General features: G+C 70.0%; 2 protein-coding genes across 2 annotated transcripts; one reads left to right on the top strand and one right to left on the bottom strand.

Moving 5' to 3' along the window:
• Window positions 1–71: 71 nt before the first annotated feature.
• Window positions 72–3769, bottom strand: TMBIM6 (transmembrane BAX inhibitor motif containing 6). The gene is made up of 10 exons (XM_074929728.1): window positions 3648–3769; window positions 2134–2237; window positions 1915–2023; window positions 1688–1808; window positions 1508–1556; window positions 1333–1430; window positions 1139–1218; window positions 934–1034; window positions 784–856; window positions 72–666 (listed from the first exon to the last, which is right to left on the bottom strand). Exons 2-10 carry the CDS (start codon window positions 2187–2189, stop codon window positions 643–645), a joined length of 711 nt encoding a protein of 236 aa, XP_074785829.1. The 5' UTR covers window positions 2190–2237; window positions 3648–3769; the 3' UTR covers window positions 72–642.
• A 289-nt stretch (window positions 3770–4058) lies between these two features.
• Window positions 4059–18050, top strand: FMNL3 (formin like 3). The gene is made up of 28 exons (XM_074929688.1): window positions 4059–4275; window positions 6468–6551; window positions 6631–6711; window positions 6792–6868; window positions 7989–8072; window positions 8405–8557; window positions 9897–10005; window positions 10107–10183; window positions 10284–10377; window positions 11034–11108; window positions 11209–11319; window positions 11395–11544; window positions 11670–11771; window positions 11871–12117; window positions 12311–12379; window positions 12911–13035; window positions 13124–13326; window positions 13931–14165; window positions 14262–14330; window positions 14454–14534; window positions 14646–14775; window positions 14872–15032; window positions 16168–16269; window positions 16359–16438; window positions 16504–16661; window positions 16780–16878; window positions 17812–17844; window positions 17944–18050. Exons 1-26 carry the CDS (start codon window positions 4126–4128, stop codon window positions 16869–16871), a joined length of 3099 nt encoding a protein of 1032 aa, XP_074785789.1. The 5' UTR covers window positions 4059–4125; the 3' UTR covers window positions 16872–16878; window positions 17812–17844; window positions 17944–18050.
• The last annotated feature ends 238 nt before the right edge of the window (window positions 18051–18288 follow it).

Raw genomic sequence — 18288 nt, 5'->3', positions numbered from 1 at the left:
CAGCCGCTGTCGTCTCTGCGTCGGCCGCAGCCTGCCGGGGCTGGGGGGGGGAAAAGAGGAAGGGAGGGGGCTGAGAAATTTCAAGTCTGAGCTTTTATTGACTCGTCCCGGTGTACAAAGAGGTGACGGCGGGAGTGGGAGAGCTCGGAATTAAAAGACACGGGCCCCGCCGGCCGGCTCGCCCAGCGGAGCGGTTTCTGTTCCCGTTTCTTGGCACTGGTGCCGAGTTCGGCTTCGGGGGGGGTCCTGCCGCCCACCCCGGGCTGGCAGGGGGTAAGGGGGGACCCCACAGCTGACCCAAGTCGGGGGTAACCCCCCGTCTGCGGGCGCAGGGGCACGGTGGGGACGTGGAGAAACCTCTGGAGAAAGCTCACGGCGGTGGGAGGGGGGGGGAACCCCAAGGGAGGGTCTGGGGTGGGGTGGGGGGGGGAAGGGGGAGCCGAATTTCAGCAGGATCCACCGACGGGGTGGTTTCTAATCAAAGAAAAGCTAAACGAGAGAAAAAACCCACAAGGTGCGAAAGCTTCCGCGCTGCTTTTCGTCGGCAGCAAAGCGCAACCCCTTTAATGACCGGGCGAAGGGACGGGGACGGGGGGGGGGGACAGGGATGTGGGGACGGCTCCCCCTCGGCCTGCGGCCGCTTCACTTCTTCTCCTTCTTCTTCTTCTGCAAGAGGAGAAGCGGGCGGTCACTGCTACGTTTGGGGGTGTTGCCCCCACCCCAAAATTAAACCGGGCAGGTTTGTGTGTCCCCCCCACCCCACCCCTGGGGACCGGCACCCACCTCGGTCATGCCCAGGATCATGAGGAGCTCCCGGAAAATGTCGACGAAGTCGAGGAATAGATCGACGCAGTGCCTGAGGGGAGGGAGGATGAGCTCAGGGGGGGGCCTGTCCCAGCCCCTGTGTCCCCCCCCCTTGTCCCCAGCACCCACCAGATATAATCCTTGTCCCCGCTCTCGGCCTTCTCAATGATGAGCTGCGTGTCGAAGAGCACGAAGCCGCACATGATCATCAGCCCCAGGTAGAGGTTGGCCTGCGGGAGGGAGGGGGGACGTTAGCAGGGGTATTTCTGTGCCGGTGCCTGTCCTCAGTGAAGGGGGGGGTCCTGGCAAATGGGGGGGAGCGGGGGGGCCTCACCGTGAAGAGCCAAGTGGATCCCACAAAGGCGTTAACCAGGGAGGAGAGAAGCATCAGGGTGAGGCCGGAGAGAAGGAAACCTGCAGGGAGAGGGCAGGGGGTGAGGCCAGGCCCTGGCCCGCCGTGGGGTGCCCCCCAGCCCGTGTAGGGAGCCCCCCCACCCCTTGTGAGCCCCCCCCGGCAGCCCCTCTCACCTCCCAGGTAGAGAAAGCTGCGGCGCCGGGCGTACAGGGCGCTCAGGGAGAAGCAGGCAAAGATGGTGGCGGTGCCCAGGAAGGCGGTGGGGATGATGCTAGGAGAGAGCAGAGGGGGTGAACAGGGGCTGGGGGGGCAGCGGGGGGGCCGCTGGGGTGGGGGGAACGCTCCTACCTGGGGTTGATGGAGATGCACATTTCCAGGAGGGGCCCCAGGTTGATGCCTGGAAGGACAGCAAGGTGTCGCCGGAGCCCTTTTGGGGCCCTCGTGCCCCGTTTCGGGGCTCCCATCCCTCATTCCCCGGGGCGCGGGGTCCTGCGGGAGTCTGGGGGGGGGTCCCCAGCACCCACCTACCTGTCAGGAAGGCGAAGCCCACCAGCATCCCCAGCCTCTTCTGCTCCGTCTCCCGGCTGTGCGGGGTGGCCGTCAGCCAGATCATCAGCCCCAGCGCGCCCAGGCCGGTCAGGAGGCTGAACTGTGGGGAGGGAGGCGAGTGGGGGCCCCGTATCACCTCACCGGGGTGGCCCAGGAAAGGGGGCGTGAGCACGGGGGTCACCCACGACGCCCCAAAGGCCCCTCACCTGGAAGAGGTGGGTCACCACGTTGATGTAGGCCCCCGCCGCCGCCACGAACATGCAGAGGGCGAAGCTGGCGTAGACCCTCTTCAGGTGCTCCTGGGTGGAGGCCGAGCTGCAGGGGACGGGGTGGTGGTGAGGGAGGGTGGTGAGGCTGGCACAGCGCCCCCCCCACCTCCGTGAGCCCCCCCACCTCGAGCCGCGCCCGCCCGAGGCGTTACTCACATGTGGGAGAACTTGAAGAGGGCGTCAAAGTTGATGTTTCGATCGAAGACGTTCATGGTGCCCGACTGGGAGGGGGCCCGCCGGCCGCTTCGCCGAGGTGCAAGCTGCCAGAGGGGAGGTGGGTCAGGGGGACGCCGGAGCCCCCCCCCGCTGTCCCTTCGCGCTGCCCAAGGAGCCGAGGGCCTGCCCAGCCCACCCGGGGCGAGCGGCGGGAGCCTCCCCGGCCCAGCTGGCGCAAGCCTGGCGCGTTGTTGCGAGACCGGGAGCTGCCCCCGGGGAGGCCCCGACCCCGCGGGAGCGCTGCCGGCAGCTGGAAAGCGTCTTTGTGCCAAGCTACTATTAGCGCCCGTAATGACGTCCCCGGAGGAGGCTCCGGCAGCGCGAGGCTCCCTGCAGGGCTTCCTCCTCCTCCTCCTCCCTCCAGCCCCTCGTCCAGCCAGCTCGGCCGGTGTGGTTCATCCTGGCACTTGCGGGAGCCCGACCAGCTTGGCCAGTGACACAAGCCACTTGTCCCCGAGGGGGCCGGACAGGCTGGGGCAGACAGGGCCTGCGGGGGCACAGGCCGTGGGGCTTCAACTGGCCGCCCCGGCGCAGGGAAGGGCCCGGGGTTTCCTCCTGCCACACGGCCACAGACCCCTGAGGCCACTGCCCGGGGCCAGGGCGGCACTGGTTTTGTCCCAGCACTGGGACAGCGGGAGCTGGGTTGGCACTGGTGCCACCATGGACGTCCTGGCTCGGCCCCACGGCTCCCGGGGGGGCAGAACGGGCCGGTTGCTGCCCCGTGGCCTCGCCGGGGGTTGCGCAAGGCGGGGGGAGGCTGTGTCCGGGCGGGGTGCGGTGGCTGCGGAGGTGTGTGACAGCCGCTTCCCGCCGCGGCGGGCGGCTGTGACAGCGGGTTTCGTCAGGCAGAGCCCGTCCTCCCTGCGGGGACGGCCGGTGGGTCCCGGCTCTCGGGACGGCGGCAGGACCGGGGCCGGGGCGCCAGCGGCCCTTCCCCCGGCACGAGGGACGGGCCCGGAGCCGTTTCGGTTTCGCTGGTGACGTCCGCGGTTGGTGGCCCGAGGGCGGCTGCTATCGTCAATGGGTAACCGGGACCGTCACTGCCGGGCGACCTTTACCCGCCGCCTGCCCCCGGCCCCGGCGCTGCCCCGCGCCCGCCGGTAACCGCCCGCTTCCCCCGCGGGGGCCTCCCCCCGGCTCCCCCCACCGGAACCAGACGGAGCCCCCAGGGGGGGCCGGACCCGCCTGTACCCCCCGCGCCGGCAGCGAGGCCCGGCGGGGGGGGCGGCGGGGGCTGCCCAGGCGGGGCCGGGCCCCCCCGGGATGAGGCCCGGGGGGGCGGGGGGGGGGGCAGGAACCGTCCGGGCCCCCCCGGGGTGAGGCCTGGGGGGGCGGCGGGGGCTGCCCGGTCCCGCAGCCGCCGCGAAGGCCCCGGGGGGCGGCGGGGAGCGGCGGGGCCCCCCCAGGCCGGGCCGGGCCCCCCCCGCCGCGGCCGCGCTCCCCTCAGCCCTCACCTGCGCCGCGCTCCGCCGTCCGTGCCAGGCCTCGAACGCTTCCCCCCTCCGCCACGCCCCCGGCACTCATTGGCCGGCGCGCGGCGGAGGCCCGCCCCTCGCCTCGGTCTATTGGCCCGCCGCCGCCACCCGGGGCGGGGCGGGGCGAGCCGTCGCCACCGCCCATTGGCGGCCGGCCGCGCCCGAGCGCGACCGTTGGCCAGGAGGCCCCCTCCCCACCTCCCTCCCCCGCACAGAAGCGCGACGCTCATTGGCCGCCGTGGCCGCGGCTGGACCAATCGGCGCCTCCCGCTCGCCCCCTGCCCTTGGGCGCCCCCTGGCGGCGGCGCCGCGGCCCGGTGGGGCGGGGCCGGGCGGGGCGGGGCCGGGCGGGGCGGGGCGGGGCGGGGCGGGGCGGGGCGGGCCCGGGAGGCGGCGGCGGCGGCCGGACGCGACGGGCTGAGCCTCCCCCGTCGCCCCCCCGGTGCCTGGGCCGGGGATGGGGAACGTGGAGAGCGCGGACGGGGAGGCGCTGCCCCGGGGCCCGGGAGCGGCGGCGGCGGGCCCGGGGGGGCCCGGGCTGCTCGCCCCGGGCAAGATGCCGATGCCGGAGCCCTGCGAGCTGGAGGAGCGCTTCGCCCTGGTGCTGGTGAGACAACGACCCCCGCCGCGGCCCCGGCCGCCCGCTGCGCCCCCGCCCGCCTTCCGCTGCGCCCCTCCGGTTCCCGGTGCGCTTCCCCCGCGCTCCGTCCCTGCTCCCGCTGCGTCTTCTCCGGGTCCCGCTGCCCCCTCCCGGTCCGCCCTTACCCGGGACCCCTCCCGGGCCGGACGCGCCCCGCCGCCACGGCGCTCCCCTCCCACCGTCCGGCTGCGGGCGGGGCGGGCGGGCACCAACGGGGGCCGGCACCGCGCCCGGAGGGGAACCGGGGGCGGGCAGGGTGCGCCCGTGCCCGCGGGGATGGGCAGTGGCCGCGGGGCCGGGGGTAGCCGCGGGAGAAAAAGCCCGTCCTGGGACAGCCCCGGCGGGGGTGACGCCACTCCCGGTGTCACCGGGGGTGGGGGCCCTTTGCCTCCGGGACTTTTCGAGCCGGGAAAGTCCCGTCGAGGCGGCGCAAGGCGGGGGGGGGGGGTCCCCGTGGGTGCGGGTGCCCTGCGCGGTCCCCGCTCGGCTGTCACGGCCGGGGCGGTGGCCCCCTGGCAGCGGTCACTAGCCAAGGCTGCGGTGCCCACCCCCAGGGCTCAACGCTGCCCCCCCGTCCCCACGCCGTGACTCCCGGTGCCATCGGGACCACCGACGACGCCCCGGGGGCGGGGTGGGGGGGGGGCCACCGCGTCCCAGAGGCGCCTGGCTAGTGGCCCATCCGCAGTGGTGGCCCATCCGTGCTACCGGCTTTGTTTGGTTTTTTTTTTTTTTTTGGGGGGGGGGTGTGACACACGGTCCCCCGACGCTCGGTGGCCGGAGCCAGCGGAAGCCACGTCCAGGCAGGAAATACCGAGTGTGGTCCCATGGGGCTTGTGCGAGCCGGAACTGGGGGGTACTGGGGGATACTGGGGGGCACTGGTACCCCCCAACTTGATAGAGGTGGGGGGGGGGGGGGCACGCGGGGTGGATGTGGCAGCTGGTTGCCGCGGGGCTAGTGATGAGGGGGAACGTGTCCTGCTTGGCGACGCCGGGTGGGGGGGGGGGGAAGGATTTTGGGGGTGGCGGCACCGGGGGGAACCCCCGGTGCCGCCACCCCCAAAATCCTTCCCCCCCCCCCCACCCGGCGTCGGTGTTGCCCGGTGCCATCCTGGCTACTACCGGGGAGGAAAAATAGCCAGTGGCCCCCAATCCGTCCCCAAGTGTCCCCCAACCGCAGGGAGGGGGGAGATTGATGCTGAGCCCCGGGGGGCTACGGGACAGGGGGGGGGGGGGTGTCCCCCCCGGTGAGGGGGGGGGTGGCAGAGGAAGTGCCCAGCCGGGAGCGGCCCCGCTCCCGCCACAAAGGCAGGAAACCGAGCGGCGGGAATTGCCGGTGAGAGCGGCCGCCCCTCCCGGTGCCCCCCCCCCGACTCCAATCTCCATCCCCGGGGCGGGGGGGCCCGTGATTGCACCGTGGGCCACCATGTCTAAAGAACCGGTGGCCCCGTGGGTGGCCCCGTCCCCTGGGCGATATTTTTTTTTTTGGGGGGGGGACACACACACACACACCCCATCCCGGTGGTGACGTCTCTGCTCCGGTGGGTGTCCCCCACCCCGCTTCAAGGGGTGCACGGCCTCGGCCCGGTTTTCTCCCGGTTTGACCACGGGAGGGATAATTTTAGTTGCCACGGGGCGGGTGAAGCAACGTGGTGGCTGGTGCCACATAACGGGGCTACCGGGGAGCGGCCTCACCCACCGGGGCCATCCGGTATCCCGTCTGTGTCCTCGGTGACACCGGGGGCCGCATCCTGCGCCAGCGGCTTCGCCACGGCGGTGGCTAGTGGCCCGGTGAGTCGGGCTCGGCACCGCGGTCGGGGAGCGGAGGCTGCGGTTTGCCGGCGCGGAAGCGGGTGCAGACGGGAAGGACCCGGTGGCGTTGGGGAGATTTGGGTGCTGCCAGCGGCTGGCACGTGGCCCCGGTGGCACTTGCCGGTCCCGTGTCACACCGCTGGCCCCGTGGCTACCGGTGCTTCCCAGCGCCAGGGCCCTGCTATGGGGCTGGGTGTCCCTGGGGGGGGGGGGGGGGGTGGCTGTGGCTGTGGTGTGGGGGCTGGGTGCTCTCAGGGGGGGACTCTGAGGCCAGGGTGTCCTCGGGGGGGGGGGGTGGGGTGGCAGCGTCCCCGTGTCCCCCGGGGTGACACCCCCCCCTCTGCCCCCAGAGCTCCATGAACCTGCCCCCGGACAAAGCCCGGCTCCTGCGCCAGTACGACAACGAGAAGAAGTGGGACCTCATCTGTGACCAGGTTGGGGGGGTCGGGGGGGGTCCTGGGGGGGGTTTTCTGCCGTGTCGGTGTCACCAACACCCCCCTGTCCCCCCCCCAGGAGCGGTTCCAGGTGAAGAGCCCCCCCCACGCCTACATCCAGAAACTGCGCAGCTTTCTGGAGCCGGGCGTCACGCGGAAGGTGAGGGGCTGGGGGGGGTCTGCGGGGGGGGGGCGGGGAGGGCTCGGGGGGGGCTCGGCTCAGCCTCGCTCTGCCCCCAGAAATTCCGGAGGAGGGTGCAGGAATCAACCAAGGTCCTGCGGGAGCTGGAGATCAGCCTCAGGACAAACCACATCGGGTGAGCGCGGGGTCCCGGGGGGGGCTCAGGGGTCCCAGGTGGGGTTCAGGGGCCCTGGGGGGGGGTCTCAGGGTTCCGGGGGGGGGTCACAGGGTGCCTGGACCAGCCCTGCCGCAGCTGCAGGGGAAGTCGGAGGCGCTGCAGGAACTGGGCCGGTTCCTGCCCCGGCCGTGCCGCGGGCCAGGGCCGCTGGCGGGGGCAGGTCCCGGGGGGGGGGCAGTGGGACCGAGGTGACCCCCCCGCGTGAAGCAGCGCGGCCGGCTCCTGCCCGGCTCCTCCCGGTACCAGAGGGCTGAGCGCCAGCCCCGAGCCGGCAACGCCGTGACCCCGCAGCGGCGGCGGGTGCCGAGGGACGGGGCCGTCACCGACGGGCGCCCGGTAACGCGCCCGTGCCCGCGTGCTCGGGGCGGCTCCTGCATGTGCCGGGCTGGGCCCCGCCACCGGCCCCGCCACCGGCCCCGCCACCGGCCCCGCCACCGGCCGGTTCTTCCCCGCCCGCGGCCTGAAAATAGCCGCAGCCGGAGACAGGAAACGGGCTGGGGCGAGGGGCTGGCGGCAGGAAAGGGGCGGCCGCGGACCCCCCCGGGCCCCCCCCGGCCCTGCCACCAGCTCCCGCCGCCGCCCGACGGACGCGCCGGCTGCAGGCAGCGGCACGGGCAGGCGTGGGGACCCCCCGTGCAGCCCTCTCTGCCCAGACACACGTCCCCCCCACTCTGTGGCCCCCCCTTGGCCAAGCACACCCCCCCCTTACACCCCCCCTGCCCCATGCGTGTCTCGGCCGGGCGCCGTGCCCTGCGCAGCACCTCACACGTGCACCCCAGCACCCCCCCAGGGGACCGGGATCCCTGAACCCCCCCCAGCGTGGGGTGCCCGGGGTGGGGGGGCACAGGCCCGGCCCCCCAGCTCAGGTTCCCGCCTTGCGCCCGGGGCTGAGCCCTCCCTGCGCTGCAGGCGGCAGATAAAGCTGCGCCGGCGCTGGCACCGGCGATAGCAGAGGGGCTGCAACCGCCACCGGAGCCCTGCGACCCCCCCTGCGCCAGGCTGGGGGTCCCCGTGGTGGTGGGGATCGGGGGGGGGGTCCCCAACTCCTGCGGGCCCTGATGGGTGCGCGGTGCCGTAGGTGGGTGCGTGAGTTCCTCAACGATGAGAACAAGGGGCTGGATGTGCTGGTGAACTACCTGTCCTTCGCCCAGTGCGCTGTCATGTGAGTAGGGTGCTGGGGGGGGTCCCTGGGGTGCTGGGGGGGGGTCCGTGGGGTCCTGGTGGACCCGGGATGTGGAGGGTCCTGGTGCCTGGTGCGGGTGGGCGATACCACTCAGCTCTGGGGTGCGGGGACCTGCCTGCCGTGGGGGTCCCCCTCCTGCCTGCCCGGGCTGGGGGGTCCCAGGGCCACCCTCGCGCCTCTCCCTGCCCCACCGCTGCCCAGCTCCCCCCCCGTGTCCCCCCCCAACCTCCGCTTCAAGCGCTTGCCGCGGTGGCTGTGCCGCTCCGCGCCGAAGCCGTGTGCCCCCGCCGCCGCGCGCGTGTCCCACCCAGGTTGGATTTTGAGGGCCTGGAAGGCGGCGAGGACGGCGCGCTGGAGAAGCTGCGCGCCTGGAGCAGGTCCATCGAGGATCTGCAGCACCCCAGCGCCCTGCCCGCCCCCTTCGCCAGCAGCCTGGCCCGCTCGGCCCGTCAGACCGCGCTCCGGTACGTACCCACCCGCCGGCGCCCCGCTCCGCCGGCTCCGGCCGCTCTCGGCGCTGCCGCTTGCTGCGTGCCGGGCCACCGCGGTGCGTGTTGGGCCACCGTGGAGCGTGCAGGGCCAGGCCCCGTCCTGCCATGGTCTGTGCCAAGCTCTGTGCCACTGTGCCCTGTGCCAGGCACAATCCTGCCTCGGTACGTGCCGTGCCCAGCACCATCGTGCCATGATCTGTGCCATGGCATCATGCCCTGTGCCAAGCACCATCCTGCCCTGGTATGTGCCATGCCCAGCACCATCGTGTCATGGTCTGTGCTGTGCCATCGTGCCCTGTGCCAGGCACCACCCTGACCATAGTGTGTGCCAGGCTCTGTGCCATCATGCCCTGTGCCAAGCACCATCCTGCCCGTGGTCTCTGCCATGCTCTGTGCCGTTGTGCCCTGTGCCAGGCACAATCCTGCCCGTGGTGCGTGCCAGGCCAGGCACCATCCTTCTGTGGTGCGTGCCGTGCCATCAAGCCTTGTGTCCAGCACCATCCTGCCATGGTGTGTGCCAGGCTCCGTGCCATCATGCCCTGTGCCAGGCACCATTGTGCCATGGTCTGTGCTGTGCCAAGCACCATCCTGCCCACGGCGTGTGCCGTGCCATCGTGCCCTGTGCCAGGCGCCGTCGTGCCCTGTGCCAAGCCCCGTCCTGCCCGTGGTCTGTGCCAGGCACCATCACGCCCTGCGCCAAGCCCCGTCCTGCCCGCGGCGCACGCTGTGCCGTGCACCGTCGCGTGCCTGGCACATGCCCGGTCCCGCGTGCCGTTGGCCCCGCGGTGCTCCCTGAGCGCCAGGCTGTGCCTTGCCCGCGGCGTGGCCGTGCCATGGCCCGTGTGCCGCCTCCTGCGCCGCCTCTCCTGCCGCGTCCTGCCCGTCCCTCTGCCTGCCGCGGCCGCGCTGCCTCCGCTCGCCCCCCGCTCTGCCTCTGCCCTCGCCCCCCCGGGGTAACGCGCCCCGTCTCTGCTTCCAGGGCCGGGCCCCCCCCTTCTCTGGCTGCGCTCTCTCTCTCTCTCCTCCGCACCCGCCTCGCCGCTCGCCCGCCGGGTAAGTACCGGCTGCCCGGGCCCGGCCCGGCGCTCGCGGCGGCTTCGCTCCGCGTCTCCTCTGTCCCTCTCACCCTGTGGCCGCTTTTCTCTGCCTCTTCCCCTCCGAAAGCCCCACTGTCCCCACGCTGTCCCCGTGCTGTCCCCCCATCACCACCCCCGGTCCCCACCACGGTCCCGATTCCCACCCGGGCGAGCGCTGGCGGTGCAGCACCGGCGCCACGAGGGTCCCGCTCACCGGCGCCTCGTGTCCCCCCCAGCTACGGCACGCTGCCGAGCCGCCGGGCGCTGAAGAACTCGCGCCTCGTGAGCCAGAAGGATGACGTCCACCTCTGCATCATGTGTCTCCGGGCCATCATGAACTACCAGGTACTGCCACCCCGCGCGGCGGGGGGGACACACACCACCCCCCCCCTCCCCGGTGCCCCCGCGCTGGCGCTGCTAACGCCGTCCCCGCTCCGGCCCCCCAGTACGGCTTCAACCTGGTCATGTCCCATCCCCACGCTGTCAATGAGATCGCTCTGAGCCTCAATAACAAGAACCCGAGGTAAGGAGGGGGCGGGGAGGGGTCTGGGGGGGCTGTATCTGGTGCAGGGGGGTCCCTGGTGCCGGCCGGGGGTGACGGTGCCGGGGCTGCGCTGCCGCAGGACCAAGGCGCTGGTGCTGGAGCTGCTGGCGGCCGTTTGCCTGGTGAGGGGCGGCCACGAGATCATCCTCGCTGCCTTCGACAACTTCAAGGAGGTACAGGGGGAGTGGGGGCAGGTGGGGCTGGGGGGGCACCAGGAATCAAGCTGGGACTGGGGGAGAACCAGGATCAGGCTGGGACTGGGGAGTAAAACAGGACCAGGCTGGGATGGGGGGGACTGGGAGGGCACCAGGATCAAGGTGGGATTGGGGGGACACTGGGAGGGAAACAGGACCAGGCTTGGATGGGGGGGACTAGGGGGGCACCAGTATCAGGCTGGGGTTGGGGAGACTGGGAGAGAAACAGGAGCAGGATGGGGCTGGGGGGGCACCAGGATCAGGATGGGACTGGGGAGACTGGGAGAGAAACGGGAGAAGGATGGGACTGGGGGGGCACCAGGATCAGGATGGGACTGGGGAGACTGGGAGAGAAACGGGAGCAGGATGGGGCTGGGGGGGCACCAGGATCAGGATGGGACTGGGGAGACTGGGAGAGAAACGGGAGCAGGATGGGGCTGGGGGGGCACCAGGATCAGGATGGGACTGGGGATTCTGGAGTGCAGGGGATGGGGGGGTGAGGGAGGATGAGGCCGGGCTGGAACGGGAGGGTCTGGGGGCACCAGGACCAGACTGGGATTGGGTGACTGGAGCCCAGGGGCTGGGGGGCCGGGGGGGGGGCCCAACCATTAACCCCCCATCCACTGCCCACACAGGTGTGCAAGGAGAAGCACCGCTTCGAGCGGCTCATGGATTATTTCCGCAACGAGGACAGCAGCATCGACTTCATGGTGGGACACCCGGTTGTGGGTGAGGAGGGGGGGGGGTGTCTTTGGGACGTTTTTTGCAGGGGAGGGGGGGGGCTCGTGGTGACGCCAGCCCTGCCCGCAGGTCGCCTGCATGCAGTTCATCAACATCGTGGTGCACTCGGTGGAGGACATGAACTTCCGCGTCCACCTCCAGTACGAGTTCACCAAACTGGGGCTGGAGGAATTCCTGCAGGTACGGGGCCGGGGGGGGCGGGCTGGGGGGCACCCCCCACCTCCCCTGTCCCTGATGCCGCCCCACTGCCCGCAGAAGTCGAGGCACACGGAGAGCGAGAAGCTGCAGGTCCAGATCCAGGCGTACCTGGACAATGTTTTTGACGTGGGGGGGCTGCTGGAGGACGCCGAGACCAAGAACGTGGCCCTGGAGAAGGTGGAGGAGCTGGAGGAGCATCTGTCCCACGTACGTGAGCGCGGGGGGACGTGGGGACTCGCTGCTCACGGGGTGTCTGGCCTTGCCCCAGTGGTGATAGCAGGGGGGTCCCTGAGCCGGTGTCACAGCCCTGTGTGTGTGTGTCCCCCCCCCAGCTAACGGAGAAGCTGCTGGACCTGGAGAACGAGAACATGATGCGGGTGGCGGAGCTGGAGAAGCAGCTGCTGCAGCGGGAGAAGGAGCTGGAGGCGGTCAAGGTGCATGGCGGGGGGGCTGTGGGGGGCCACGGGGAGCAGGGCAGGGTCCTGGCCCCCCCCCCCCCCCCCCAACCCCGGCCTGACACTCGCCACCCCCAGGAGACCTACGAGCACACGAGCCACCAGGTCCACACGCTGCGGCGGATGATCAAGGAGAAGGACGAGGCTTTTCGGCGACGCTACGGCTCCGAGCCGCCCCCCGTGCCGGGCGCTGAGCCCCCTCCCCAGCCTGAGCCCGAGCCCCTGGAGGAGGCCCTGAGGGTCCCCATCCTGCCCCCCGTGGAGGCTGCACCCCCGCCGCCCCCCCCGCCGCCCCCCCTGCCCCCCCCTGCGCCCCCGCTCCCAGGTGAGGATGGGGGGGAGACCCCCGGGGCATCCCCAAAAGTGGGACATCCCGGAGCTGGGCTGTCCCCAGGATGGGGGAGGGCTCCAAAACTGGGGTGTCCCTGGTGTTGGGCCACTCCCGGGGGGGGTGGGAGGATCCCCAAGCCTGGGCCATCCCTGCTGGGGTACGGTGTCACCCTCTTGTCCCTTCACAGGCAAGTGCCCCCCAGCCCCGCCACTGCCCGGGGCTTCGCCCTCCATCGCCCTCACCGTGGGGCTCTCGGGTAGGTGGGGAGGGCGCGGGGATCGTGGGGACAGGGACGGGGAGGGGACAGGGACTGTGGGGACGGTGCAGGGACCATGGGGACGGGGAGTGGGGAGGGTGTGGGGACAGGCAGAGCGCAGGGACCATGGGGACAGGAACAGGGAGGGTGTGGAGACAGGGAGAGCATGGGGACAGTGGGGACGGTGCAGGGACTGTGGGGACGGGAGAGGGAGGACATGGGGACAGTGGGGATGGAGCAGGGACCGTGGGGACAGGGAGAGGGAGGACATGGGGACAGTGGGGATGGAGCAGGGACCGTGGGGACAGGGAGAAGGAGGACATGGGGACAGGAAGGGCTGCAGGCACCAGGGTGTCGGGGTTGCAATGGCGAAGGGACGGGTGTCGGGCGCATGGCATGGGGAGGGGTGACCCAGGGGATGGTGACAGCCTGGGGACCTCTGCACCAGGCTTGGGGGGGGGAGTGGGGGGCCAGGATGTGTCCCCCTGGCCCGGCGGGGGCGGGACTGAGCCGCTCCTGCCCCCCCGACAGCCATCCGGATCAAAAAGCCCATCAAGACCAAATTCCGGTTGCCCGTCTTCAACTGGACGGCGCTGAAGCCCAACCAGATCAGCGGGACGGTGTTCAGCGAGCTGGACGACGAGCGGGTGCTGGAGGTGAGCCCGGGACCACTGGCCCGAGCGGCTGGGTAGCCACCGGCCCCTGAGCACCCCGCTCTTTCCTCGTTCCCCCCCTCCCATCTAGGATCTGGACCTGGAGCGCTTCGAGGAGCTCTTCAAGACCAAGGCGCAGGGCCCGGCCCTGGACCTTGTTTGTGCCAAGAACAAGGCGTCGCAGAAAGCGGCCAGCAAGGTGACGCTGCTGGAAGCCAACCGGGCCAAGAACCTGGCCATCACCCTGCGCAAGGCGGGCCGCGGCACCGAGGAGATCTGCAGGGCCATCCACACGTACGTGCCCCCACCCTGGGGTGCGGGAAGGGGGATTGGGGGGACTGGGGGGGGGGGCTAATGGGGGTGTAGAGGGTCTGGCTAGGGTGCAGGGGGGCCAGGCAGGGTGCAGGGGGCTGGTTGGGGTGCAGTACATCCAGGCAGGGCACAGGGGTACCAAGCAGGGTTCAGAGGGGCTAACTGGGGTTCAGGGGGGATGTGTGGGGTGCAGGGGTCCTCTCTGGGGTGCAGGGGGGCTTTCTGGGGTGGAAGGGGTCTGTGTGTTGTGCAGGGGGTCCAGGCAGGGTGCAGGGGTGCTGTGTGGGGTACAAGGGGGCTCTCTGGGGTGCAGGGGGGCTGTGTGGGGTGCAGGGGGTCCAGGATGGGTGCAGGGGTTCTGTGTGGGGTGCAGGGGTCCTCTCTGGGGTGCAGGGGGGCTGTGGGGGTTGCAAGGGGGATCTCTGGGTTGCGGGGTGTCTGTGTGGGGTACAGAGGGTCTCTGTGGGGTGCAGGGGGTCTCTGTGGGGTACAGGGGAGCTCTCTGGGGTGCAGGGGGTCTCTGTGGGGTGCAGGGGGGCTCTGTGGGGTGCAGCACCAGTCCCTGACGGTGTGTGGGGGGGGTCAGGTTCGACCTGGCGACGCTGCCGGTGGACTTCGTGGAGTGCCTGATGCGGTTCCTGCCGACGGAGGCGGAGGCCAAGGCGCTGCGGCAGTACGAGCGGGAGCGGAAGCCGCTGGAGGAGCTGGCGGACGAGGATCGCTTCATGCTGCACTTCAGCAAGGTGGAGCGCCTGCCCCAGCGCATGGCCATCATGGCCTTCCTCGGCAACTTCGCCGAGAACCTCCAGATGCTGACGCCGGTACGGAGCCGCGGAGTGCGCGGGGCGGGGGGTTTGCACCTCCCCGGGGGTGCCTGGACCCTGAGCCCCCCCCCGCCCCGTCCTGTCCCCCTGCAGCAGCTCAACGCCATCATCGCGGCCTCGGCCTCTGTCAAGTCCTCCCAGAAGCTGAAGCACATGTTGGAGGTGAGTGTGTGGGGGGGACATTGGGGACCAGCATCCTGCCGCCCCCATCCAGCAAGGATCGGGGCGGGGGGGGGTCCCCGGCTCCTCCCTGACCCCCCCATCCCCGGTGCTTTTTCCCCCCAGATCATCTTGGCGCTGGGCAACTACATGAACAGCAGCAAACGCGGCGCCGTCTACGGCTTCAAACTGCAGAGCCTGGACCTGGTGGGAACCCCCAAACCCCCCGCCCGGGTCCTTGGGACCGTGTGGGCTCCCAGGGTGGGGTCCCGAGCCCTGATTTCTGCCCCCCCCTCCGCCCCCCCAATCCCCCTGCAGCTCCTGGACACCAAGTCGACGGACAGGAAGATGACGCTGCTGCATTTCATCGCGCTGACGGTGCGGGAGAAGTACCCGGAGCTGGCAACTTTCTGGCAGGAGCTTCACTTTGTGGAGAAAGCGGCTGCAGGTGCCCCCCGCCCCTCAACAACCCCTGTCACATCCCCGCGTCCCCACCTTGCCACCCCCCGCCAGGGTCCCCTCACCCGTGCCCGTGTCCCCGCAGTGTCCCTGGAGAACGTGCTGCTGGACGTGAAGGAGCTGGGCCGGGGGATGGAGCTGCTGCGGCGGGAGTGCGGGCTGCACGACAACAGCGTCCTGCGCGGCTTCCTGGCGGCCAGCGAGGGCAAGCTGGAGCGGCTGCAGAAGGACGCGCGGACGGCCGAGGTGAGCGGGGAGGGCTGGCTTTGCACGGCCCTCGTGTACGTCCAGATTTGCACAACCCTCGTGTACGTCTTGATTTGCACGATCCTCACGTGCGCCTTGATTTGCACGGCCCTCGTGTACGTCTTGAATGGCACAACCCTTAGGTATGTCTTGATTTGCACGGCCCTCGCGTGCATCTTCATTTGCACGGCCCTCGTGTACGTCTTGAATGGCACAACCCTTATGTATGTCTTGATTTGCACAATCCTCTTGTGCACCTTGATTTGCATGGCCCTCGTGTACGTCTTGAATGGCACAACCCTTATGTATGTCTTGATTTGCACAATCCTCTTGTGCACCTTGCTTTGCACGGCCCTCGCGTGCATCTTGATTTGCACGGCCCTCATGTATGTCCTGATTTGCACAACCCTTATGTATGTCTTGATTTGCACAATCCTCTTGCGTGCCTTGATTTGCACAGCCCTTATGCTCTCCCGTCTTGATTTGCACGGCCCTTGTGTATGTCTTGATGTGCACAAACCCTCATGTATGTTCTGATTTGCACAACCCTTATGTACGTCTTGCTTTGCACAGCCCTTGTGTACCTCTTGATTTGCACAACCCTTGTGTATGTCCTGACTTGCACAATCTTCTTGTGCGCCTTGATTTGCACAGCCCTCGTGCTCTCTTGTCTTGATATGCACAGCCCTTGTGTATGTCTTGATTTGCACAACCTTTACGTACGTCGTGTTTTGCATGGCCCTCGTGTATGTCCTGATTTGCACAACCCTTATGTAGGTCTTGATTTGCACAATTCTCTTGTGCGCCTTGATTTGCACAGCCCCCGTTCTCTCCTGTCTTGATTTGCACGATCCTTGTGTATGTCTTGCTTTGCACGGCCCTTGTGTGTGTCTTGATTTGCACGGCCCTCACGTACATCTTGATTTGTGCAACCCTCCTGTACGTCTCGCTTTGCACGGCCCGTGTGTACGTCTTGATTTGCACGATCCCCGAGCATGCTGTGTCACGCACGCCTTGATCTGCACGCTCCTCGTGCTCTCCTGTCTCGCTTTGCACGCCCCTCGTGTGCCTCGCACGCCCCTCGTGCCGGGCGGCCCGTGCAGCCCCTCGCTGACGGCCCCGGCCCCCGCTCCAGGACGCCTACAACACCGTGGTGCGATATTTTGGCGAGAGCCCCAAGACGACCCCCCCGTCCGTCTTCTTCCCGGTCTTTGCCCGGTTCATCCGCTCCTACAAGGTGAGGGGGGGACAGCGGGGCAGGGCGGGGCGGGGGGGGACACAGCAGTGCAGGGGGGGGGCTCCTATCACCCCCCCTCGCCCCGGCAGGACGCGGAGCAGGAGAACGAGACGCGGAAGAAGCAGGAGGAGGTGATGAGGGAGAAGCTGCTGGCGCAGGAGGCGAAGAAGCAGGAGAAGGTGAGCTGGGGGGGGGGGCACAGGAGTGGGCTGGGGGGGTGACGGGGACACGGAGGGGACACGCTGAGACCCCTGTACCCCCCCCCCGCCCCTCCCAGCAGCGCAACAAGTGGCAGCAGCAGGAGCTGATCGCGGAGCTGCGGCGCCGCCAGGCCAAGGACCACCGGCCCGTCTACGAGGGCAAGGACGGCACCATCGAGGACATCATCACCGGTACGGCCCCCGCGCCCCCCCGGCCCGGACACCTGGGCCCCCACCCGCGTACAGAGGGGGCTGACGTGTCCCTGTCCACCCCCCCGGCCCCCCCCTCCTCCCCGTGCCCCCCCTGCAGCGCTGAAGAGCGTCCCCTTCACGGCCCGCACTGCCAAGCGGGGCTCGCGCTTCTTCTGCGACCCGTCCCACCACGACGAGTCCAGCTGTTAGCGCCCAGGTACCGCCGGCATGCCCGGATCCCCCCGGATCCCCCCGGATCCCCCCGGATCCACCCCCCGACCCTCCTCTGGCCCCGCATGTCCCCTCCTGCACGTCCCCCCCTCCCCGCATGCCGTCACCCCGCAGCAGGGTCCTGGGGCGAGGCTGGATCCCAGCGCAGGATCCTGACACGGGATCCCAGTGCAGGATCCCAGTACAGGGCGGGATCCCAGCACAGGATCCCGGCACAAAGCTGGATCCTGACACTGGATCCTAGTACATGGCTCGATCCCAGTACAGGATCCCAGCACAAAGCTGGATTCTGACACAGGATCCCAGTACATGGCGGGATCCCAGCACAGGATCCCGGCACAAAGCTGGATCCTGACACAAGATCCTGGTGCTGGATCCTGGTGCAAGGCTGGATCCCAGTACAGGATCCTGGCACAGGATCCCGGTGTGAGGCTCGATCCCAGTGCAGGGTCCCAGCACAAGGCTGGATCCTGACACAGGATCCTGGGGCAGGATCCCAGTGCAAGGCTGGATCCCAGCACAGGATCCAGGTGCTGCATCCCAGCACAAAGCTGGATCCTGACCCAGGATCCCAGTGAACAGCTGGATCCCAGCAGAGGGTCTTTGATGCAGTGCAGGGTCCCAGTGCAGAACTGGATCCCAGCACAGATCCCACTGCAGGCTGAGTCCCGGCACTGGATCCCGGAGCAGGGCTGGGGCGCAGGGTTGGGTTTCCAGCATGTGTGAGGGGGATCCCAGTGCAATACTGGATCCCAGTGCTGCATTCTGGTGTAAAATTGGCTCCCAGTGCGGAGTCCCAGTGCAATACTGGACCCTAGTGCAGGGTCCCGGTACAATACTGGTTCCCAGTACGCTACTGGGTCCCAGCGCCAAGGACGTCACCCGGGGCACCCCTGACACTGTCCCTTCTGCCCCACAGCCCGCAGGTGGATCCGCCTGTAGCCGAGCGAGGGTAAGGACCCCCAGCAGGGTCGGGGGGGCGCGGGGGGGGGGGGCTGCGGTGGCCGGGCTGCCTCAGTTTCCCCTCCTCACCCCGCTCTGCCCCCCCCAGCTCCGAGGGGAGGGCCCCATCCCGCGCAGGGACAGCCCGTGCCACCGTCCTCGCCCCGGCTCGCAGGCGCTGTCGCCATCTCCCCCCACCTCACCCAGTGCGGGGGGGTGACTCGTGGCCTGGAACCCCCCCCCCCCCACCCCACATCAGCCCCCAGCAGAGGCCAAATCCTGCCTCAGGCCGCGGTGGGGGCCCAGCACCGGTGGCTGACCCGTGGGGTGCCCCCTCCCCGTTGGGGTCCCCTCGTCCCCGGAAGGGGGGTGTCATTGCCCCAGAGCCCCCGTCCTGCCACGGAGACCACGTGGGCCCCCCCCCCACCCCCCCGCGCTCGTCACTTTGACCACT

This window comes from Athene noctua, chromosome 30 (genome assembly GCF_965140245.1).
Source record: "Athene noctua chromosome 30, bAthNoc1.hap1.1, whole genome shotgun sequence".
NCBI classification, from domain to species: Eukaryota; Metazoa; Chordata; class Aves; order Strigiformes; family Strigidae; genus Athene; species Athene noctua.
This window is presented reverse-complemented; position numbering and strand designations above follow the sequence as displayed.